This window comes from Chiloscyllium punctatum, chromosome 7 (assembly GCF_047496795.1).
Source record: "Chiloscyllium punctatum isolate Juve2018m chromosome 7, sChiPun1.3, whole genome shotgun sequence".
NCBI lineage: Eukaryota > Metazoa > Chordata > Chondrichthyes > Orectolobiformes > Hemiscylliidae > Chiloscyllium > Chiloscyllium punctatum.
Window position 1 is genome coordinate 65044721 of NC_092745.1, and position 21173 is coordinate 65065893.

The 21173-nt window shown below is 40.9% G+C and overlaps 1 protein-coding gene across 19 annotated transcripts in view; it reads right to left on the reverse strand.

Moving 5' to 3' along the window:
- Positions 1-306: 306 nt before the first annotated feature.
- The window catches only part of ptprc (protein tyrosine phosphatase receptor type C), a 152091-nt gene continuing 131224 nt past the window's right edge, over positions 307-21173 (reverse strand). For all 19 annotated transcript variants that reach the window (XM_072573854.1, XM_072573855.1, XM_072573852.1 and 16 more), the window contains 9 exons: positions 20909-21044; positions 18135-18284; positions 16935-17025; positions 16701-16837; positions 12479-12610; positions 10698-10817; positions 7319-7485; positions 4609-4744; positions 307-2586 (listed from right to left, as the gene is read on the reverse strand). In XM_072573854.1, the coding sequence (XP_072429955.1) occupies positions 2311-2586; positions 4609-4744; positions 7319-7485; positions 10698-10817; positions 12479-12610; positions 16701-16837; positions 16935-17025; positions 18135-18284; positions 20909-21044 (1345 nt within the window). In that variant the 3' untranslated portion in view covers positions 307-2310. The remainder of the gene's footprint in view (positions 2587-4608; positions 4745-7318; positions 7486-10697; positions 10818-12478; positions 12611-16700; positions 16838-16934; positions 17026-18134; positions 18285-20908; positions 21045-21173) is intronic.

Consider the following 21173-nt stretch of genomic DNA (forward strand, 5'->3'; position numbering starts at 1 on the left):
GTGACTCAGATTTTGCCCACTCTTCACCATTTGCAACCAACCACCCCACCTCTCAGTCCCCACCGTTGATATAAATATTGCTGTTCAATGCACATTTTTCAAAAGAGCTCACACCATGATTGGTGCTGCATTTTTGTTTTCTCTGTTGCAAAATGGATCACAATGTATCGCACAAAAACCATATCACCACTTGGGACATTTAAAAGATGAATGATCTGGACAATGCCTGGGTTCTGCAGGATTCACTGTGGCTGTCAACTTGCACTGCTTTGAGAAGTGTATATTAATAAATTCATGCTATACAAATTACTTTCTTTCTGTTTATTCAAAAACACTATTAGTACAAAATGTTCCATCTTATTACCTTTACAAGATGTATTTTTGAACATATTAGAAACCATTTTAAGCTATTTTTTTTAAAAAAACTGAAAATAGCAAGCTCTTGTGTAAAACATACTATATCCAATTTGAACCTGACAGACCAAACAAATTCCTGGTAACCATTTACAGTTTGAAGCAACACATTTTTTTTAACTATTGACACAATAACCTGTTACAACTTGGAAGAAAAACCTTTTTTTTTAAACTGTACATCCTGCTGTTAATGGTTTTACTTGAAGCACATTGAGATGTGGCATGGTGCTAACTCCGAGAAACCCCAATGAGAATTAGGAAATCTCCTACTTTTGGCAATACTTAATGCATAGCACAATTCCAGAAGACTTAATTTTAAAAAGTAGAATTGAAAGCAGCTTGATCAATATCTATGGACCAAAGAAAAAGAACACTTCCTTATCGTCACTACAAAAAGATGAAAAAACTACCCAGACACAAAGTGACAAGAAATTCCAGACCTGTTGGCAGTTTTTTCTACATTTTCCATTTGCAACAGCGAATTCACTGACTCTCAGCAACAAGCTGTTTATGTCCAACGTTAGAAACAGCTTTTAAGCATAAAATTGAACGTCCTGTGGTGATGTTGTAAGGGCAGCTCAGTGGTTCAGTGGTTAGCACTGCTGGCTCACAGCGCTGGGGATCCAGGTTCAGGTGCAGCCTTGTGCAGCTATCTGTGTGGAATTTGCACATCATTCCTCCAGGTGCTCTGCTTTCCTCCCATGGTTCAAAGACGTGTTGGTTAGGTGGATTGGCCATGCTAAATTACCCAGGCTAGGTGGATTAACCATGAGAAATGCAGGGATGGGGTGAGTCTGGGTGGGATGCTCTTTAGCGGGTTGGTGTGGATACGATGGGCCGAATGGCCTGCTTCTACACTGTAGGAATTCTCGCAACTTTCGTTTGTTGGAAATGCTGATTGTAAGTAGATCCCGAGATCTTTAGGTTCTCGGGCCAAATTGCAGCAAATTAATCATGATGAGAGTGCCATGAAGCCTTCTCACAACTCCATCGTTGATCCTTTTTATGGGGTCCAGTCCTAGTGAAGTGAGGCTTGCTCATTCTCCAGCAATCCATAGTGGCACTCCCTTATCTGAAGCCATTTCTTTTCTAATACTGACTGTTTTTATGAAGTCAGACTCTGTCTTACATAAAAGAACAGGCCTCACAATGTGTTTGTCAATGAAGTGTGATGTCTAATTTACAAAACAACGAGCAAACTATAAATTCTGACTTCCCGCTGTGCTTTCTGACCCTGGTACACCAGAAATCAATTTGGTCCACCTTAATAATATTTTGTTCCAATGCAAATTTAAGTTCAAATAGTTAAATATACCCTGATATCTTAAGCAGATCAACTGCACAGCTTTGGACTTGAAAACCAACTATAAAAATAATTTGCAAAGAACAGTGAAAAATTGCTGCATTATAAATGCCAGAAATTGCAAAACTTGATTAACCCGCAAATTCCTTGATACTCACAATACAGCATCTTTTTTACATTTGAAAATGAGCTCTGGTGAAATAAAACATACTGAAGCAGATTTGGCATTTAGCTTTTCCACACACCTGATAAAATATATATATATAAAAAGTTCTGAGTTTTTTTTTCCTTAAAAAAAAGTTTCTGTGCCTTCATTTGGCATTACAAATGCAACGGAAAGGATCAGAAACATTTTAGTCAAAGTTTACATGAGCAAATTACTTCTTTCATTGAGATACATTCATACTTACGTTCAAGTAGATTGTCATTCTTGAACAGTTCTGCGTACAGGCGAACATTTTTTGGAAAGCATCCAGTGATAAACCAAGCTTTGTACATGTAAAAATAAAATTAATGGTGACATTTCTGATTTTCCCTTACAAACACAAATAGTGATTGGTTGATATCTACACATCACGCATAGCAACAATTCTTCACTCAATTTCACTATTTGTTACAGGTCCATTAATAGGGTTTTCCGCTAGTTGTTTGTCATTGCTAACGCCAGACTTTGCTTCATCATCTTCTGCAGATATCTCTTCTTTATTCTTCGTAGCATCAGAGGCTGTACTTTGTTGGGATCCATTTTCTAGATTGGTTTCAGAGATCACCTCCACAGTTGTCTGTGCTGGACCATTGTCAGGTAATAATGTCCCATTTTGCACTGGGTAAGTGCTGGCAATTATGTCATAGAGAAACTGGTACTGATTCTGTAAAACGACAATAAAACAAATAAACAATTAGCTTTCTCTTTCCTCATCGTAGAGTCATAGTCATAGAATCATACAGCACAATCTAGTTTCTTTGATCTCTGTTCTGCCCACAGCACCATTTAGCGTCATAGAGTCATAGAGATGTACAGCACGGAAACAGACCCTTCGGTCCAACCCGTCCATGCTGACCAGATATCCCAACCCAATCTAGTCCCACCTGCCAGCACCCGGCCCATATCCCTCCAAACCCTTCCTATTCATATACCCATCCAAATGCCTTTTAAATGTTGCAATTGTACCAGCCTCCACCACATCCTCTGGCAGCTCATTCCATATATGTACCACTCTCTGTGTGAAAACGTTGCCCCTTAGGTCTCTTTTATATATTTCCCCTCTCACCCTAAACTATGCCCTCTAGTTCTGGACTCCCCAATCCCAGGGAAAAGACTTTTCTATTTACCCTATCCAGGCCCCTCATAATTTTGTAAACCTCTCTAAGGTCATCCCTCAACCTCCGACGCTCCAGGGAAAACAGCTTCAGCCTGTTCAGCCTCTCCCTGTAGCTCAGATCTTCCAACCCTGGCAACATCCTTGTAAATCTTTTCTGAACCCTTTCAAGTTTCACAACATCTTTCCATTAGGAAGAAGACCAGATTCGCACACAATATTCCAAAAGTGGCATAACCAATGACCTGTACAGCCGCAACATGACCTCCCAACACCTGTACACAATACTCTGCCCAAAAAAGGAAAGCATACAAAAAGTTTTCTTCACTATCCTATCTACCTGCGACTCCACTTTCAAGGAGCTATGAACATACACTCCAAGGTCTCTTCGTTCAGCAACACTCCCTCGGACCTTACCATTAAGTGTATAAGTCCTGCTAAGATTTGCTTTTCCAAAATGCAGCACCTTGCATTTATCTGAATTAAATACCATCTGCCACTTCTCAGCCCATTGGCCCATCTGGTCAAGATCCTGTTGTAATCTGAGGTAACCTTCTTCGCTGTCCACTACACCTCCAATTTTGGTGTCATCTGCAAACTTACTAACTGTACCTCTTATGCTCGCATCCAAATCATTTATATAAGTGACAAAAAAGTACTGGACCTAGCACCGATCCTTGTGGCATTAAAATGTAAAACTTGCTTTAAACTTAAGTAAAATTGTAAGAAAAAGTAGAGTTACATTAATGCTGTAGTGCTTGGTGTAGCTGACTACAAGCATCATCACAAAATTCATTAGGATAAAGGAAAGACTTGCAATTGGGTGGCAAAAACCACTGTGCCATCAGCAAACGGTCAGAAAACATTTCAAACAATTAGAGACCTTCACCAAGACTGAAGCAAGGAAGAAGTGGAGTAGAAGGAAACTCAAATTGCAGGCCTCAAGCTGTAAGCAGAGAAGAAACTCCATGTCTGGTGATTCCTGAAGTGGAGTTGCTGCTAGAAAAGAAGTGTTCCTCTTTGAAACTCATCTGCCGGATGTCGATAGAGGCGGGGTTGAGATTGCAAGCAACCAGCCATGCTATTGGCTATGCTGAGGACCTAGCAGCAAATGGTACAACTCTTTGAAGACCCAGAGTGCCAGGATGGTCAGTTAACCAGCCCCCAAGCCAGGAGAAAGCTTGTTTTCAGCAGCGAAGTTGAACCAAATGCGACAGCTAGCCAGATCACCTATATTCTGTTTCTCACTAATAATTTTGGGAGCCCACACACATGTTTGTAGTCTGTAATATTGTTGGGGAATATTATTTGGTACGTGACCCTGGACCCACAAATTCCATACCAAAAGCCTACTGCCATGAACAACTATTCCTGTGAGGCACAGCAATCATTTCTCGATATTTTTGTACTCCTAATATCTTGAAATTCATTCATCATGTTAGTATACACACAGTCCATTGGTCAATATCAAGACTTTACTGATGCAGTAAAGAAAAGTGGGTAATAGTTTGAAGGGTGTCTGATTGGAATTATATGGAGGAAGTGTAGGTTGATAGATTGACAGTTACTTACAAAGCTTAAAAGTATTCCTGGTCGTTGTTTGCGCAGTGCTTTGACTGTCTGGAGAACGTCTATTAAATTTTCAGTATCTGCACTGTCAAGGAGGTTCCAGAGAGCACAGAATAAACCTGTCAGCTTGGATCCATCACTAAAAGAGAAACAGATTTTACAATGTAAGAAACTTAAATAGCGCAGATCACATACTAATATTTTTGGGAGTAGAAGTCAACTTTGGCAGGAGTTATGGCACAATTTGGGCTGTGGTGAATTGGCAGCATCCTGATTTTTCTACCCATTGATAGTGTGATGATGGACAGCAAACGTACTGCCATCCATTGCGTATAGTGTTCAATATTGCACAAAGCCTTCTGCATTCAACTATTGTGATCGAAGGAAGGAAATATTTGCAGGCCCGTGATGGATTATCGACTAGGATCTTTCTCAGAATGGCTTCACTCATATCTTTGTTTGAAAGCCAGTCCACAGAAGTTCCCAGTCATTGTGTATGTGGACATTTACCCCTGTTGGATAATATTCTTTATAAGCATAAAAAAACTTTGGTATCCAAGTAATACAGTAGATTATGAATATGATTCGTTGCAAGAGCAAAGGTTACTCCCACTGAACTATAGATTTAAACTGTTATAAAATTAGTTCGCAAACCATAACACTGTCAGCAAGTTACTGACCAAAGTGGGAGGACACTGCCAGTCAATCACACAGCACCAACCTAAGAACAGTTCGTAACTCTACTGTAGTACTTATGGAGCAAAGAAAATTCCTGTTAGAAGAGTATTTACTAAATACTTGAATTTAGTGTCATGATGAATAATTGTCAAGTCATTCATTAAACTTACAATTGAATCCAAAATGTTCATAGACTTTTATACTGCAATATTCAGTAACTAACACAGGGCAGTGCTCAATACATGAGACCTGTGTTAACATGGTGAGCAAGGTCAGGCCTCCTCAATCAGATTGTCTGAAGAATCCATCCTCAGATATGCAGAGTTTAAACCAGGAAATTTGGATTGTCAATTCAGTGTCAAATCATGAAGGAAGTGAAGAAAAAAGACGGCACGAAAAATGGAAGTGAGAGAAATAAAAGGAAAAAGAAAAGTAAAAGAATAACTATTTTGCTATTTTTATTTTTTTAAATTTCCAGGAATAATTAAAATCTGAAGTGAGGTTTATCCACACTTGTAATGGTAAATTTTCAGTGCTAGAGTGGTTGGCAATAATTACGACTTACTTCACCATTACAATTTCTCTTGCACTTGAATGGACAAGCCCTGGCTGGTTTTTCTGTTGTACTTAGAGGCTATCTGCTTGGGGAAACAATGCACCTTGAGTCCTTCATGTGCTTTAATGTGCAGTCTCTCAGCAAAATGCTGTAAGACCAAAGCTTCTGGAGAAACAGTGCAACTGTAATCACAACTTCCTGATTTCCACATTTAATAAAATGTGAGCAGAAACTAGAAGTTGTTACTTAATTTATCTCTTGATATCCCTGGGAGCTAACAGCTTTACCATTAATTTTACTGCAAACCAAGCTACTGTGATTTGCATTCAGGCTATATTTTCCTACATTATAACTAAGAGCCAATTTTGGGGATATTCCTGGAGGGTTTCTTGCCATGAGCTCTGGTGATCTTTCTCATGTAATTCCCTGCTGCTCACCTCACTGAGTATGCATCCTATTTTCAAGATGACACTCTTGAACAAGCTTGAGCTCACTGATGCTGGGACCTTACGGTATTCACATTGGGGGTATTGTATTTAAACCTGGGCGATGCATCATTTCAAACCAGGAACTGGCCTCAGTGTGTTGCTGTGAAATTGCAAAGGTCGTGGCAGAGAGGGTCAATGTGGCACTCTGCTTCATTACCAAGGAGCTGGCTGGTGCAAAAGGAGAGGCTCCTCTTTTCCCAGGACTGCCAGGGTACACCTCATCACCAGCCTGGTTTGAAGGAGCCAGCTGGGTCAGTGTGCTGACCAGGATCTGCAGGAATTCCCAGCAATGCCACAAGAAATTACTGACCTCTGTGTTCCACAAAGGTAAGCACCACCATCTCCTCACTGCTACCTCATATTCACTCCGACTCTGCTACTGCCAAAGCTCAGGGTCTACCACTGTCATTACAGCCTGCACCACTTCACCCATCTCACTTAGCTCTTGAAACTTCAAAGAGAAAATCAGAATTTTCTTTTCTGAGATCACTGTCACTTTTTAAATTCTTGCTGAATTCTCCTTACTTGTTATTTTGCACGTCATTCAGAAAATTCCACCCATCACCTTCATCATCATGAGTCCTCTGTCTGAAGGCAGGTCCTTGCTGATTACTTGCCAACCCATGGTAGATATATTGTGATTTTTACTGCAGGCGGGGAAAAGTAGGTCTCTGGTCTTTCTGTAGGACATACTTTTACTGATGCTGTGATTAAGTGGATCATTAAGGCAAAACAGAATGTTTATAATTCTATAACTGATGTTGCAACAATAGATCTGGTAGTTTTAGAAGCTAATGCTAAATACTTGGAATGGATGAATTCCCCAGCAGAACAAACATACCTTTAGCAAAACCTTCATTGTGTATAATGAAAGAAACAACACACCCGTAGGAACTCAAACTAATTCAACTTTCTTCTCTTGAAATGTGGTACTAAAGTGTAATTAATACTCAATTATTGTGGAGGATATTCAAGTATTACCAGATATTACCTGCAGTGCACAATCAGAGGTGGTACTAGATGCTCAGCTTCTTTGAGCATTGACAGTTTTTCTTTGATGCTCTTAATCATGACGACAAAGTTACTGGGATCTTCAGGAAGCTCAGAATCAGCCCAACTGTGAAATTGATACTGGTACACTGACCGGGTCTCTTTTCTCTGAAAATGAAGCAGTTATGTAAGCTGTTAATGTTTAACAAAATTTATGAACTTTTTCTATTCGCTAAGTCGGCAGTAAACCAATGACGTTCAAGGAATGGTTTCAGTCACTGCGAAGCTAATCAAATGCTAGAGTACGCCTCACAAGTATTTCCACTGAAAGTTGCTTGTACTTGTTGCTGGTGCCACTCGATCTGGTTCATGTTAATTTTAGAAAACCTTCCTTCGGAAGGTCAGTAATATATTGGAGAAGCTTCACGTGAAGTGTTCTAGGCCCAAGGCCGATTAGGAGAAACTCATGGGCCTAGACTTTTGTTCACTTTTGATGACTTCTAAAGTCTTTTAAAAAGGGCAGGCGATTCCTGATTCTGGGATTTCAGACCCTCATTTACCAGGTTTCCAGTTTTCAGGAATGCCACTTAAGTGTGTGGGCTAGCTTGGGCCACATGCACACACCCTGCACCTCTCAACCTGGCCAGCACATCAGGGGACATAGACATCCACTAGCCCTCTACTATTCAGTTCCTGGCCTTTAAGAGGTATTGAACCTAATTTCGAAAGGTCCTCTTATGCCCTACAAACAACATTCTATGGCCTATCACATCACCCATACCAGTTATACTACTCCCCCCTCCTTCCCCCACTGGCACACACTCCCACCCCTCCCATTCCTCCATGTCTCCTCATACCTCCCATATTTAGATATGGCATTTCATGCCTATTCACCCACTATATGCTGAAAGAAAACATGAAATTATGTAGCGACTGGAGAATGCATAAAAATGTTTCTAAAATGTTTTTTAAAATCCCATTCTTACTATCACAGGTCATCTACCCCCACCTTTGAAACTTTCCAGAGGTATACCTGCAAAGCACTGGAAACCCCTTCATTTTGTCAAATGTGAAATTGATGACAGATCAGAGAGCCTGAGCTATCAGTCACGCAGGGTCTCAGGTGCTTGAAGAGGGCCCTGGGTGTCTGGGCTCCCATCTAAGCCTCATTCTGGATGCTTTCATATTAGACCCTGGTTTGCCATGTGGCAGGTGTCAAGGACAGAGACTTTGCAAGATGGACATTGCAGTGTTTGAAAACTGGGACATGAAAGTTTTTGGTTGAATTGATTTGCTTTCACGATAACTGTGGGACTGCAGTAGCAACCATATAATGCAGCAGTTTCTGTTGCTGCAATGCATCTTGTAGTGCGTTTTTAGTTGGTAGTAATTGACAGATAATGCTGGAGGGAAACAAAACTTGCTTTTACACATTGTTTGGTGAATTTTAGAAAGGAAACACAGAAACTTAACCAAGGAGGTACAAGAAAATTGAGATTTATCACACCAGGAATGAATCACAATGCACACTGCTTTACTAGATAATAAATTAGTTAATAAATAACCGCAAAGAAACAGAGGGTGAGATCTTCTGTGACAGCAGTTGTGCACCAGGACCATATTCATGACTCAATGCAGCTGACTCCCTGGAAATTGAATCTTCCGACAGTCAATTACCTGGTATTTAGGACCTTGGGACAAAGTCTCCAACTCTGAATCAGAGTTGAAGACTTTGGAGGTCACTGTAGTAACCATCCTAATAATGTCCCAGGAAATATTAAAGGATTAAAAACTCTGATTAACCATTAATTAGTTAAGTGACCTCCTCTCCTCTCGTGACTCATTGCTGACCCCCAAATGTCTCCCAACACCTGTCACCTTCTGAAACCTGAAACATGCCTTTGCCCTGACCTGACCCCTTCCTCTAATTCTGACGTTCACACTCTCTTGACCATGAGTCAGCATCGAGAGTCAAAGAGTGTGGTGCTGGAAAAACACAGCAATTCAGGTAGCATCCGAGGAGCAGGAGAGTCGACGTTTCGGGCATAAGCCCTTCATCAGGATTTGCCCAAAATGTCAACTCTCCTGCTCCTCAGATGCTGCCTGACCAGCTGCGCTTTTTCAACACCACACTCTTTGACTCTGATCTCCAGCATCCGCAGTCCTCACATTCTCCTCATGAGTTGGCATCCCACTTCAAAGCCCCTCCCTCACTCCAGTGTCAACCAACCCAACTCCTGACATCCCTTGGACAACACTTGACACAACTCCTCAACTACATCCACCCGCCCCCGACCCAAAGTGACTCGTCTCCACTAGCCCATCCTGACCAGTCCTAGCAGCCCCCAACAATCCCCTGAACTAACTCCCCTGATCTACCCTAAGTCCTCATCCACTTAAATGCCACCCTACACATTCGACATTACCATCCTATACTCCGCCCGCCCTGCCACTTGATCCACTTGCCACTCTAACCTTTCTGTGTTTATTTCTGGGATATCTGCTGCTGACCTTAAGGATTGCTGTCAGGTCCTCTGGCAACATGGAGCATGCCTTTGTGGCCAGACTTTGAATTCTGGCCTCAACAAACACAGAAAGGTAAGTGGGTGTTTTCCAGTACGGTTACCATGAGGTGAGTCTGTTGTGATGTTAATCATATGTTCTGAGTCAGGAGGAGGCAGACAGATATTAATTTCCTGTCCTTTTTATCAAATCGATATTTGTACCTCATTATCCCCTGACAAGCATTTATTTGCTTCACATCATTTCTCCTTACATGCAAATGTAGCAATTTGCAAGATCCAGTTTTACTTTTGTTCCAAAAGACCAGTTAAAATTTATGTTTTTAACAGCAACAATCTACCCTCATGATGGTACAGCACTTTCTGATAAGAGATGGTAAAACACCCTCTCTCAAGATGCTGCTTAATTCTTGAATTCATTTCAAAAGAGGTGAGAAAGATCAGACCAGCATGTTACATTCATTCTTCAGTTTGAAAAGTACACTTAACAGGGAGTATCGATTGTCATTAAAAAAATACTTCTAGTCCAGGCAAGGAAATCTGCTGTCCTTAACAAGTCTGGACTACATGTTACTTCAGACCTGTATTATTAACTGGCCTCTGGGCATTTAGGGATGGGCAACAAACATTGGCCTTGCTTGCAATGCACACATCTCATGAACAGATTTTTTAAAATGTTGCATTAAAGACCATTATTAAATGACTGCACATTGGACGATAGGGAGATCTGGGCAAACAATTTGTAACATTCCAACAGAACTAAACTTATTGCTTGTCCAATTTAGAGCACAGGAAAGTTCTGCATATGAGCAGATAAATTAGCCTCTTGTGCTTTAGAATATTATTGTAAAGTCTTACCTTCATATGTCTTATTTCAAAGACACGATGAGTATATCCTGATTCCTTAATACTTTCACTTAACTTCACCTCAATATCATCATAGGTTTTTGTCCCATCTTCCCAATATTGTGAGCAATCCTAAAAGTAAATTAAGTTAAATTTTAAATTATTTAAACACTTACATCCTTAATAGAGATGACAGAAAGTTTTACTAAACCAGTGTGGATGGTATAGTTCTCAGCAGTGTCTTTACTTTGCACACAACTTGTTGCATTGAATATCTTCATCACTGCAACATAGTACTGTTATTTCTGGGAGCTCAATCTATAATTTCTGTTTATACTTCGCAAAAAGACATGGTCCTGCCACGCCTTGTGAAAATATTACATGAAGTGCATCCCATAATCTTTCTGGAAATCATTGAACAAATCCGCAAGTCGGAATGGCTGCAAACTAGGTGCAGTCCAGGTTACATTGATTCCCGCCCTGGTACTGAAATTCCCAGGTGGTTCTTGCAGCAATGAATCTTTGCAAAACCACTGACATAAGGAATGGGTGCTGTCTATCTTTGCTTTCATGGGCACCCTGTATATGTTGGACCCAGATATATATGGTGGGAACAGATGAACCAGTTATTCCAATGTTGGGACTACAATCGAGGGAGTCTAGGCTGAGAATGTGGGTGGCACGGTAGCACAGTGGTTAGCACTACTGCCTCACAGTGCCAGAGACCTGGGTTCAATTCCCGCCTCAGGCAACTGTCTGTGTGGAGTTTGTACATTCTCCCTGTGTCTGCGTGGGTTTCCTCTAGGTGCTCCGGTTTCCTTCCACAGTCCAAAAATGTGCAGGCCAGGTGAATTGGCCATGCTAAATTGCCCGTAGTGTTAAGTGTAGGGGTATGGGTGAGTCGGTGTGGACTTGTTGGGCCGAAGGGCCTGTTTCCACACTGTAAGTAATCTAACCTTAAAAAAAAATTTGGGCCTGATGCTTTCTTTTTAAGTGATCATCAGGTGCGCCCTCTTTATAAAGGGCACACTTGCAGGAAAGGATCTATGTTTTAAAGGGGCCTATGTATCAATGTCAAGCATTCCAGTGGATTCCATTGATGCACCAGGGAGTAGTGGCCCATTAGTGCTCACGAATAGAATATGCAGCAGTGTGAGCTTTGAAAAGTGCTGGGCATTGAGGAACTTCCTCTGAACACAGCACACCTCAAACTATAGCAAGCACACAGTCAGAAAATCCCACTCCCCAATTCCACATTGTTAGCAGAAAGTTAGAAACTTTAAAACTTAATTGGCAGTCAGTAGTCTAATTGGGTTGAGGAAGATTCATTCTCTATCAATGCAAAAAAAACTCAAACTTGCCACGTACAACAATACAGTGAGGAACGTTGGAATGACCAATTTTTCCTGTCATAGGTTTTGTTCATTCCCGGAATATTTTAGAACTTGCATTGTCTTTTACTAAATGGTGAATTTATTCAAAAATATCAAGACAAGTTTTGGCTTCAAGAGCTTATATACTGACAAATAAGTTGCATTCTTGTTACCACTCATTTTGATCTCTAATATTTATCAACAGTGTTTCGGGCAAAAGCCCTTCATCAGGAATGATTCCAGGAATGATTTCGGGCTTCGGCCCAAAATGTCAATTTTCCTGCTTCTCGGATGCTGCTTTTCCAGCACCACACTCTGATCTTGATTCTAGTCTCCAGCATCTGCAGTACCCACTTTTGCCTAGCAAGTTTATGCTGCTTGGAACTAAAAATGGTCATGAAAAAGAGCAAAGGTTCCCACCTTGTCATCTTCTAGTTTGCCCAGCATTGTGATGATCTTCACCTTTCTTTGATACACCATTGTCCAAAAGTCACCAATGGTTTCAGGTAGTGGAGTCTGAGTGGCAATTAATGTTTCAGAATGCCAATATCCCTGATAGACAGGATGGAGAAAGCAGGTGACATTAGAGTTTTGATGTGCTCTGCAGATTACAATTCACAACCTTCTAGATTTCAAACTCCTGTTTTGGTTTACTGCACCTCAGATTAATGAGATTAATCTCAGTTTCTTTAGCTCAAAAGTGTGGCCATGGGTACCTGCATTGCTTTTTCGTTATGGGTTTGCGGAACATTCCTTGATCCAGTCCTATTTCCAGCCCCCACCCACAACTCTTTTTCTGGTACATCGATGGCATAATCAGTGCTGGTTCCCTCTCTTGTCCGGAATTGAAAAAATTAATCAATTTTGCTTCCAATTTCCACCCTGCTCTCACCTTTACCTAGTCCATCTCTTATTCCTCCCTTCCCTTCCTCGACATCTCTGTTTCCATTTCTGGGGATAGGCTGGCTTATTATCCATTACAAACCCACTGGCTCCCACAGTTACCTTGATTATCCATCCTCATACTCTGCTTCCAGTAAATACTTCAAAATGTCCACCTTCTTCATCAACCGATGATCCCCCAACACCTGTTGACAGGACCCTCAGATAGGTCTGACCTATCTCCCGCATTTCAGCCCTCACTCCCTCTCTTCCCTCCCACAACAGCGATAGGGTCCCCCTTGTACTCATCGACCATCCCACCAGCATCCATACCCATTGGATCATTAGCTGCCATTTCTACTACTTTCAGCAGGATGCCACCACAGGACATATATTCCCCTCCCCTTCCTTGTCAGCTTTCCGTCTGGGACATCTTGGTCCACTCCTCCTTCACATCCGACACCTCCTAACACCCCCACAACCACTTCAACACACCACTGTGATCCCTGGCCAATATCTCTGTCTTGGGCTTGCTGCAGTGCTCCATCAAAGTTGAGTGTAAGCAAGAACAACAACAGCTCGTTTTCAGCTTGGTGACCTGACAGCCTTCAGGGTTCAATATCGAATTCAACAATATTAGCACCTTCTCCAATATTCTAACTCCAACCCACATACACCAAATCTAGTGATCACATGGACTGCTACTACAACCAACCCATTGTCAGCCACTAGTAATTCCCATTAGCAGTTCTTAATTCTCCCAGACTGACACTTAACCAGGCTGTTATCTGTTGTACTTTCTCTCTGGGCTCCATCTCTGGGCACCCATTGTTTACTCCTTCTCCCTCTCCCAACCCATGTTCTGCATACATACCAACCTTTTCCAAGTGACAATCAGTTCTGAAGAAGGGTCACTGGACCTGAAACATCAACTCTGCGTTCTCACCACAAGGCTCATCTGCTCTTTTTTTTTGTTTCGCTGTATTTCAATTCTTTTAATCAAAGTTCTCAACATTGTTTCTGAGACTATCCAAATGGTTTTGTTTCTGACCGAACAGAGTTCTCACAGACTAGACTGCAGTTCTACTTGAATTGTTCATCACAGAAAAAACATTTTAAGTATTCACAAACACACACCCGGTGAACGAGGCAAACAGGCAATAGTTTACCAACAGCTTTAGAAGAGCAAATGCATGTTTAAAAAGCTGATACTTCAAACACATATCCAAACACATGTTAACAATATCCAAATAAAGGTTAACAATATCCAAATATCAGTTAGCAATATGGAATTAGGCTGAGGGCACGGATTTGTCACTATATAAACCAAAAGTTCAAAATGTATAATGGGAGGTGATAGCAAAGCTTGATATTCAGTGAGGGTTAAATTTGTTTCTGTGACTGGCATGGAAACATTAGTATGCAGGGTCCGGACATAATCCAGATTTGGACTGACAAGGGGCAAGCAACTGTCATACCACATAAGCCAGGCCAGGCTATGATCAACTCCAACAAGAGAGAATCTAACCATTACCTTTTGACATTCAATGGCAGTACCATTACTGAACCCGATATTATCAATATTCCCAGGGTCTCCATTGACCAGAAATTGAACTGGACTAATCACATAAGTACTGTGGCTACCACAGCAGGACAGAGGATAGGTATACTACACCTTCTGACTCTGCAGAGCGTGTCCACCAGCTACATGGCGCAAGCCAGGAGTGTGATGGATTACTCTCCATTTGTCTGGATGCATCCACAGCACTCGAGTCATTTGACACCAACCAAGACATGTGGCACCACATTCACTCCCTCCTGCACTGACACTCAGTAGCAGCAGGGTAGAAATTCACCAAACCTTCCATTTCAAAGGGCAAGAACAGCAGACAGATAGGAACACCACCACCTGCAAGCTCCTCAGAAAGCCACAGATAGTGTCACTGGATCAAAATCCTAGAACTTCTCCCTGACGGCATAATGGATCTACCTACATCAAATGGACTGCAGTTGTTAATAAGGAAGCTCATCATCACCTTCTCAAAGGCAATTAATGCTGGTCCAAGGCCAATGACACCCATATCCCACCAATGAATTAAAACAAACTAGAGATTCTCCCCTCAGGCTGTGACCATTCCCTTCAATCACAGAATAACTGATCATGTCTCTTCCCTCCTCCAATTAGCAGTGGTACTATTTTCCAATAGTTCATGTTGGCTTTCTTTCTAAAACCCTAAAACTGACACTTATTGTGCCACAGATTTTTGAATTTGCCTCTCCTGCCCCTTCCTTTTCCAGGTATGTTGACCCTCCTCCCTGATTTAAAGCTGGCACTCTGTACCCCCTCTCCATCCTCACCGAGAGGGCACAAGGCATCCTATCCTTCCCTTGGTTTAAGTTAGCTATCTTTTCCACTCTCCAACCATGCTGGTGCTCTTCCTGATTCTAAACATTGGCTTGCCAAGGTCAAATTTCATTCCCATTCAAACATTTCCTTCCCACAACCCTCTCCAGCCTGTTCCACACCAGCTTTTACAGTGTGTTCCTGTACATAGGAACTAAATGCTCTTGTGAATAGCCTTTTCTGATTTTGCACAGCTTTTGCAAGAAATAGCTCCTGGTCGCATCTGCTGCCAAAGGGACTGCACTCACTGCACATAGATACTGTGCCTTCTTGAATAATAAAACAAAACACGCTTTGCGATTCAATTTTGATTGGATCAACACTAACAAGATATAAAATTATTAAATTACCGATAAACCAGTCAACATGCATGGATTCTCTACCACAGTGAGAATGGGGTAATGGTGGGATGGCGCAGAGGATAGTGAGCGGACAGCGAGGGGATCGGAGAACCAGGGCCAAGGGAGAAGCAACACCAAAGGGTGTGGCACTTCCTGTTCCAGCATGGTGTGAGTACACACAGTTGATAATGTCACCAGTGTGAACTTCCCATTCAGGTGTGCTGACAGAGGGATATATCATTCTGGACCTGCAAAGCGAAGGACAATCAAAGCCCTGAGGCAGGAACAGTAAGGAGGAGCAGGGAGAAATTTTGACTTTTATTATCAGTGTGAAGACAGCAATGATCTAAAATGGTCACAACTCAATGCACTAGCATGTGCTTTTCTTTGGGAACCATGGAGTCAAGGAAGCATATCTCTGTAAATGGAATATAAACTGAATCGTGATTATAATGAGCCATATAATGAGGCAGAAATGTGAGCATTTACGATACTATTACTAATAGTCATAGCTTAATAAAGGACAGAAGGAGGCTATTCAGCCACTTGCTCTTTGAAACAGCTGTCCAATTGTTCCCAAACTTTTACTCATTCCCCAGAGCTGCGACAATGTTTCACATCAAGTCTCTTTTGAAATGTACCATTGCATCTGGGGTTAGCCTCTCTGTCAAAGGCATTTTCAGATCCCCTTACAGTTTTTACCCTCCCTGTTTGAGAACCCCAGCTTTGGACATACCTTCCAATGATCTACTTCTGGACTACTGTTAACTCAGTAAGCCCACCCCTGTCTTTGGAACAACCGAAAATGACAATGCTTCAAGATTCTCCCCAAATCACTTAGCCTTGTTAACTCTGTCTCTACCCTTAACTTCATGTAAAAAGCCATTTCTTGCATTGTGCTTTTCTCTTCTTTCACCTGATTCTTCTAACCTCTTGAACAACCACTTGTCCCAGTTAGAAAGTCCTTTGATGATGATGATTCAGAGAAGCATTAACATTGTGTGCAGATACCTACATCTATGTATGAAGCATTAATATACTTGGTGGATTCTTCATCATCACTCTCATCAGAGGAAGCATCTGAGTCACTGTGACTGTCATTATCTTTGCTTGTCTCTTCTTCTAGTCTGATAGTTACTCTGTTGTAATCATCTGTAAAATAACAAATTTATTAATTACACATAAATACCACTTCAGGATTAGTATCTTATGCAAGCAATCAATTCTACAGAATATATGTAAGACTTACATGGGATCACTGAAAGGGATCTATTTTTACTTTGATTTTCTGTCTGTCTTCCAGCAGTCTGTGATCTCCAATCTGTATAAGGTGGGATCTTCTACAAAGTTCAGAGGCAGAATTTATTTTTTAAATAAACACAACATCTTTACAGGTTATTGAAAAATATTGACAGTGGTTAAATAGTTGATATTTGTACTCTTCTGAAACATTTGCGATACTGCAAGTCATTGCTTGGAAATAAATTATTTACTCAATGCAGTTAGGATTTCCCTCTTATTCCTTCTCCGACTTATGCATTTATCTTCCACAATGCAGAGACACCAACTATCCAGACTTGGCAGCTTTACCTTCTTTGAGTTTGTTTAGTCTATTCAACCTGTCATTCCTTTCCATTTTGTGATGTGGAGGATCTGGTGCATTCTCCACATTATAAAATGCATTTAAAATGGAAAAATTAAAAATCACACAACACGAGGTTATAGTCCAACAGGTTTATTTGGAAGCACTAGCTTTTGGAGTGCTGCTCCTTCATTAAGTAGTTGTGGAGGAAGATCATAAGACATAGAATTTATAGCAAAAGATAAATATAAAATAATATAATATAAATTCTGTGTCATATGGTCTTACTCCACAGCTTCCTGATGAAGGAACAGCACTCCAAAAGCTAGTACTTCCAAATAAACCTGTTGGACTATAACCTGATGTTGTGTGATTTTTAACTTTTCCATTTTAAATGCATTTTATTTCCTTGCTTATTATCCACTGTTATGTCTACCTTTTCAATCTCACTGTGTTCAGCATTCTAGATCATTTCCTGTTCGTTTATATATCCCTTACTGGGTTTTTTCCCAGTACAGCCTCCCCCTTTTAATAATGTACCTGTACAGTATTTTACTATTTTGTTTTATGATCTTTAATAAATCAGCATTTTATTTTCCAATAGTTCCGAATGCTTCCAGAGTGTTTCAGTTTGTTTCAGATTTGTCACAACTGCAGTACTCTGCTTTTCAAGTAATTTTACAGTCACAAATACATTTGGTATTAACAACAACATTTTTTTGTCTTCTAATCTTTGATTAAGTGTCGGCTTGAAGGTCAGTGAAATAAACAATACATCGGTGACTTTTTGCTCTACGGTTGCTATCATTTGACTCATGTCATTTATGCTAACTCTCGTAATTAATTTCTCTGGATAATTGAACTGACCTGGAATTCAGCTTCCAACAGGGATGGCTCAGTTGGTGGGTCATTCTTTTTAAGGTTACTGAGGTGTTTGGGTAGTTCGGGCAGACTGACCTCAGTTTCACCATATAGGTAGTACTCCAGCAAAGCCTGGTGGATAAGAATGTACTGAGCCTACAAAAAAAAACATACATTTGTTAAGACACCAGGGAAGCTCACCAAAGTCAAACAATGGAATTAAATTTGTCAATGCAATCTAAATTAATATCTTTTAATCATCGGCTCATTAAGATTTAGGTAATTTAAGATAATTAACTAATAATGCTTCAATTCATTTATGAGCAATCTTGCAGACTCAGATACTCAAAAGCGGAGTTCCATCTACAGCTGACAGATTCCAACCTTCATCTCCTGGATGGGTGAGAAACTGCTGTGTCAGCACACAGAGGATGTGGTGGAAGCTGGTTGAGTAATGACCGAGGATATGGAAAGAAAATCACCGGGTTTTCCACTTTAACTTTCACTTTAGCAGCCATTCCAACTCAATGCGGAGTGTCATTTGAACAGTGTTAGTGCAAGCATACATTGCTGGTTGATCCCTCACTCTCACAGACGTGCATTGGGATAAAGGGATAAAAACAGGAAGAAGAAACATTTGTGAAATCAAACTAATGAACAAGACTGTCAGTGAAATAGGGAAGATGCAATGAATTGACACCTGAGTTTATTCTAGATTAGTGGTGTTGGAAGAGCACAGCAGTTCAGGCAGCATCCAAGGTGCAGTGAAATCGCTGATGAAGGGCTTTTGCCCAAAACGTCGATTTTACTGCTCCTCGGATGCTGCCTGAACTGCTGTGCTCTTCCAGCACCACTAATCCAGAATCTGGTTTCCAGCATCTGCAGTCATTGTTTTTACCTGAGTTTATTTCCATTCTAAACAGAGAGAGTTAGAAGTTCTCTCTCTAACCTATGAAGCCTCTAAATAAATGTGTTGTACCAGTACACAGAGGGTAGAATTTCACTTAACAAAACCACGACTGATTATACACAAATCAGTAGCAACTACACAGATCTTTAGGATGCCTGGTGTAGTGCAAAAAATTCGCACATTTCAACACAGGTTCAGACATTCATTAAGGCAAGATTGTTAGAAACTGTTATTAAAGAAGTCACTGCACGTTACTTAAAAAAGTTCAAAGTAAACAGCCACAGTCAACATGGTTTGACAAAAGGGAAATCACGTTTAACCAATTAATAGGAGGTCTTTGAGGAAGTAACTTGTGCCATGGATTAAGGAGAGTTAATGGATGTACTTAAATCTCCAATTGATATGGGGCCAAGTCAAGCTCTTGTGAAAAATAAGAGTTCATTGTGTAGGAGTTAACATATTTAGCATGGAGAGTAGGTTGACCAGCTAACAGGAAACCAAGAATAGACATAAACCTGTCATTCTCTTGTTGGCAGGGTGTAATGAGCCACAGAGAACCATGCTGGGTCTCAAATGTTACAATACAAGTAAATGACTGATATAAAGTTGTGAAATGGATATAAGGAGGCTACAAAGGGATACTGAGGGGTTAGTGAATGGACACATACAAAGCAAATTGGAGAATAATGTGTAAAAATGTGAAAGTGTCCATTTTGGCTGCAAGAATAAAAATAAGCATATTATCTCAATGGTGAGACTGTGAAGCTTGGAGGTGCAGAGAAATCTAAGTATTCTGGTGTATGACTCACAAAGCTTTAGTGTGCTGACACAGCAAGTAGTCAAGAAGTGTTTTTTTTTGCAAGAATAGTTGCATACAGAAGCATGCAGACCAGCTTCACTTAGACAGGGCATTTGCGAGACCTCATCTGCAGTACTGAGAACTGTGCTTATTTAAGGAAGGATTTAAATACATTGCAAGAATTTCAAAGAAGGTTTACCAGATTAATACTAGGAATGGGAATGTTGTCTTAGGCAAAAAGGGGCACAGGCTAGGCCTGTCTCTGCTGGGATATGTAACAGTAGGAACCAACTTGATAGAAATATCGAGGATGCTGAGGGGTCCTGACAAATAACGTGGATAGTATGTTTCTTCCTATGGAAGAAACCTGAGCTTAGGGTCACTGTATCTAAATAATGGATTTAACACTGAAATAAGGGTAAAATATTTTCATCTGAGTTTTTGCAAGCTTTTGGAACACCCTTCCTCCATAGGCAACATGAGCAGAAGCTAAGGCAAGATTAAATAGTTTCTCAATAAGTAAGGGAGTGAAAAATGATCAGAAGTGGAGTAACAGATCAGCCAGGATCTGATGAACGAAGGAGTAGGCTCAAGAAGCCAGGTGGCTTTCTCCTGCTCCTAATTTCCATGTGGCTAGGTTTGGAAGTGTACTGTCCGAATTAAAGGTGGATATTCCTTGAAGCACATTGCTACCTATCAGATCCCTCTGACCAGCAATCAGGAGTCCACAATCACTATTAATGCCAACAACTCGCCGAATAATTTGGCACCTCATAAAATTTCTTAAACAATCTTTGCAGCCTCTGTCAGTGATTGAGCTGGAAAATACTATGACTACTGTGTCTCACAGAGTGTTTCCAATTCCAGTTGCTATGTGTGATTGCTGCTGGAAGCCTACATGAGCAGGCCTGTAGGAAGGACAGGATCAAGGTTTGATCACAATAATTCACCCTCACTCTTCCTTTCTCCCTCCTTTATATTTGGACAATGACATATCTGTGGCCAGTGAAGTCACTGGAAGCTGAGTTCACTTGTGTAAAAGGAAGGCTCTTGCTTGAAAGGTAAGCCTACCTCAACCTGCACCATGAGGCAGCGTTGCCGACGAAGTTGCACTACATAACCGTAGATATCCACTCGCCCTTCAATCTCCAGGCCTTGCATCATGGCATCAATTCCAATGTAGCTTCCTGTGCGACCCACCCCAGCACTGTGAAATAGTACAGCAATTAGGTTATCATGCAGAGTGAAGACATAGTTCAAAAGAAATAGAATAACAGCAGAAAACGCTGTGAGATCTCAGAAGAACACATTCTTTTTTTATTCTTCACAGATAGCT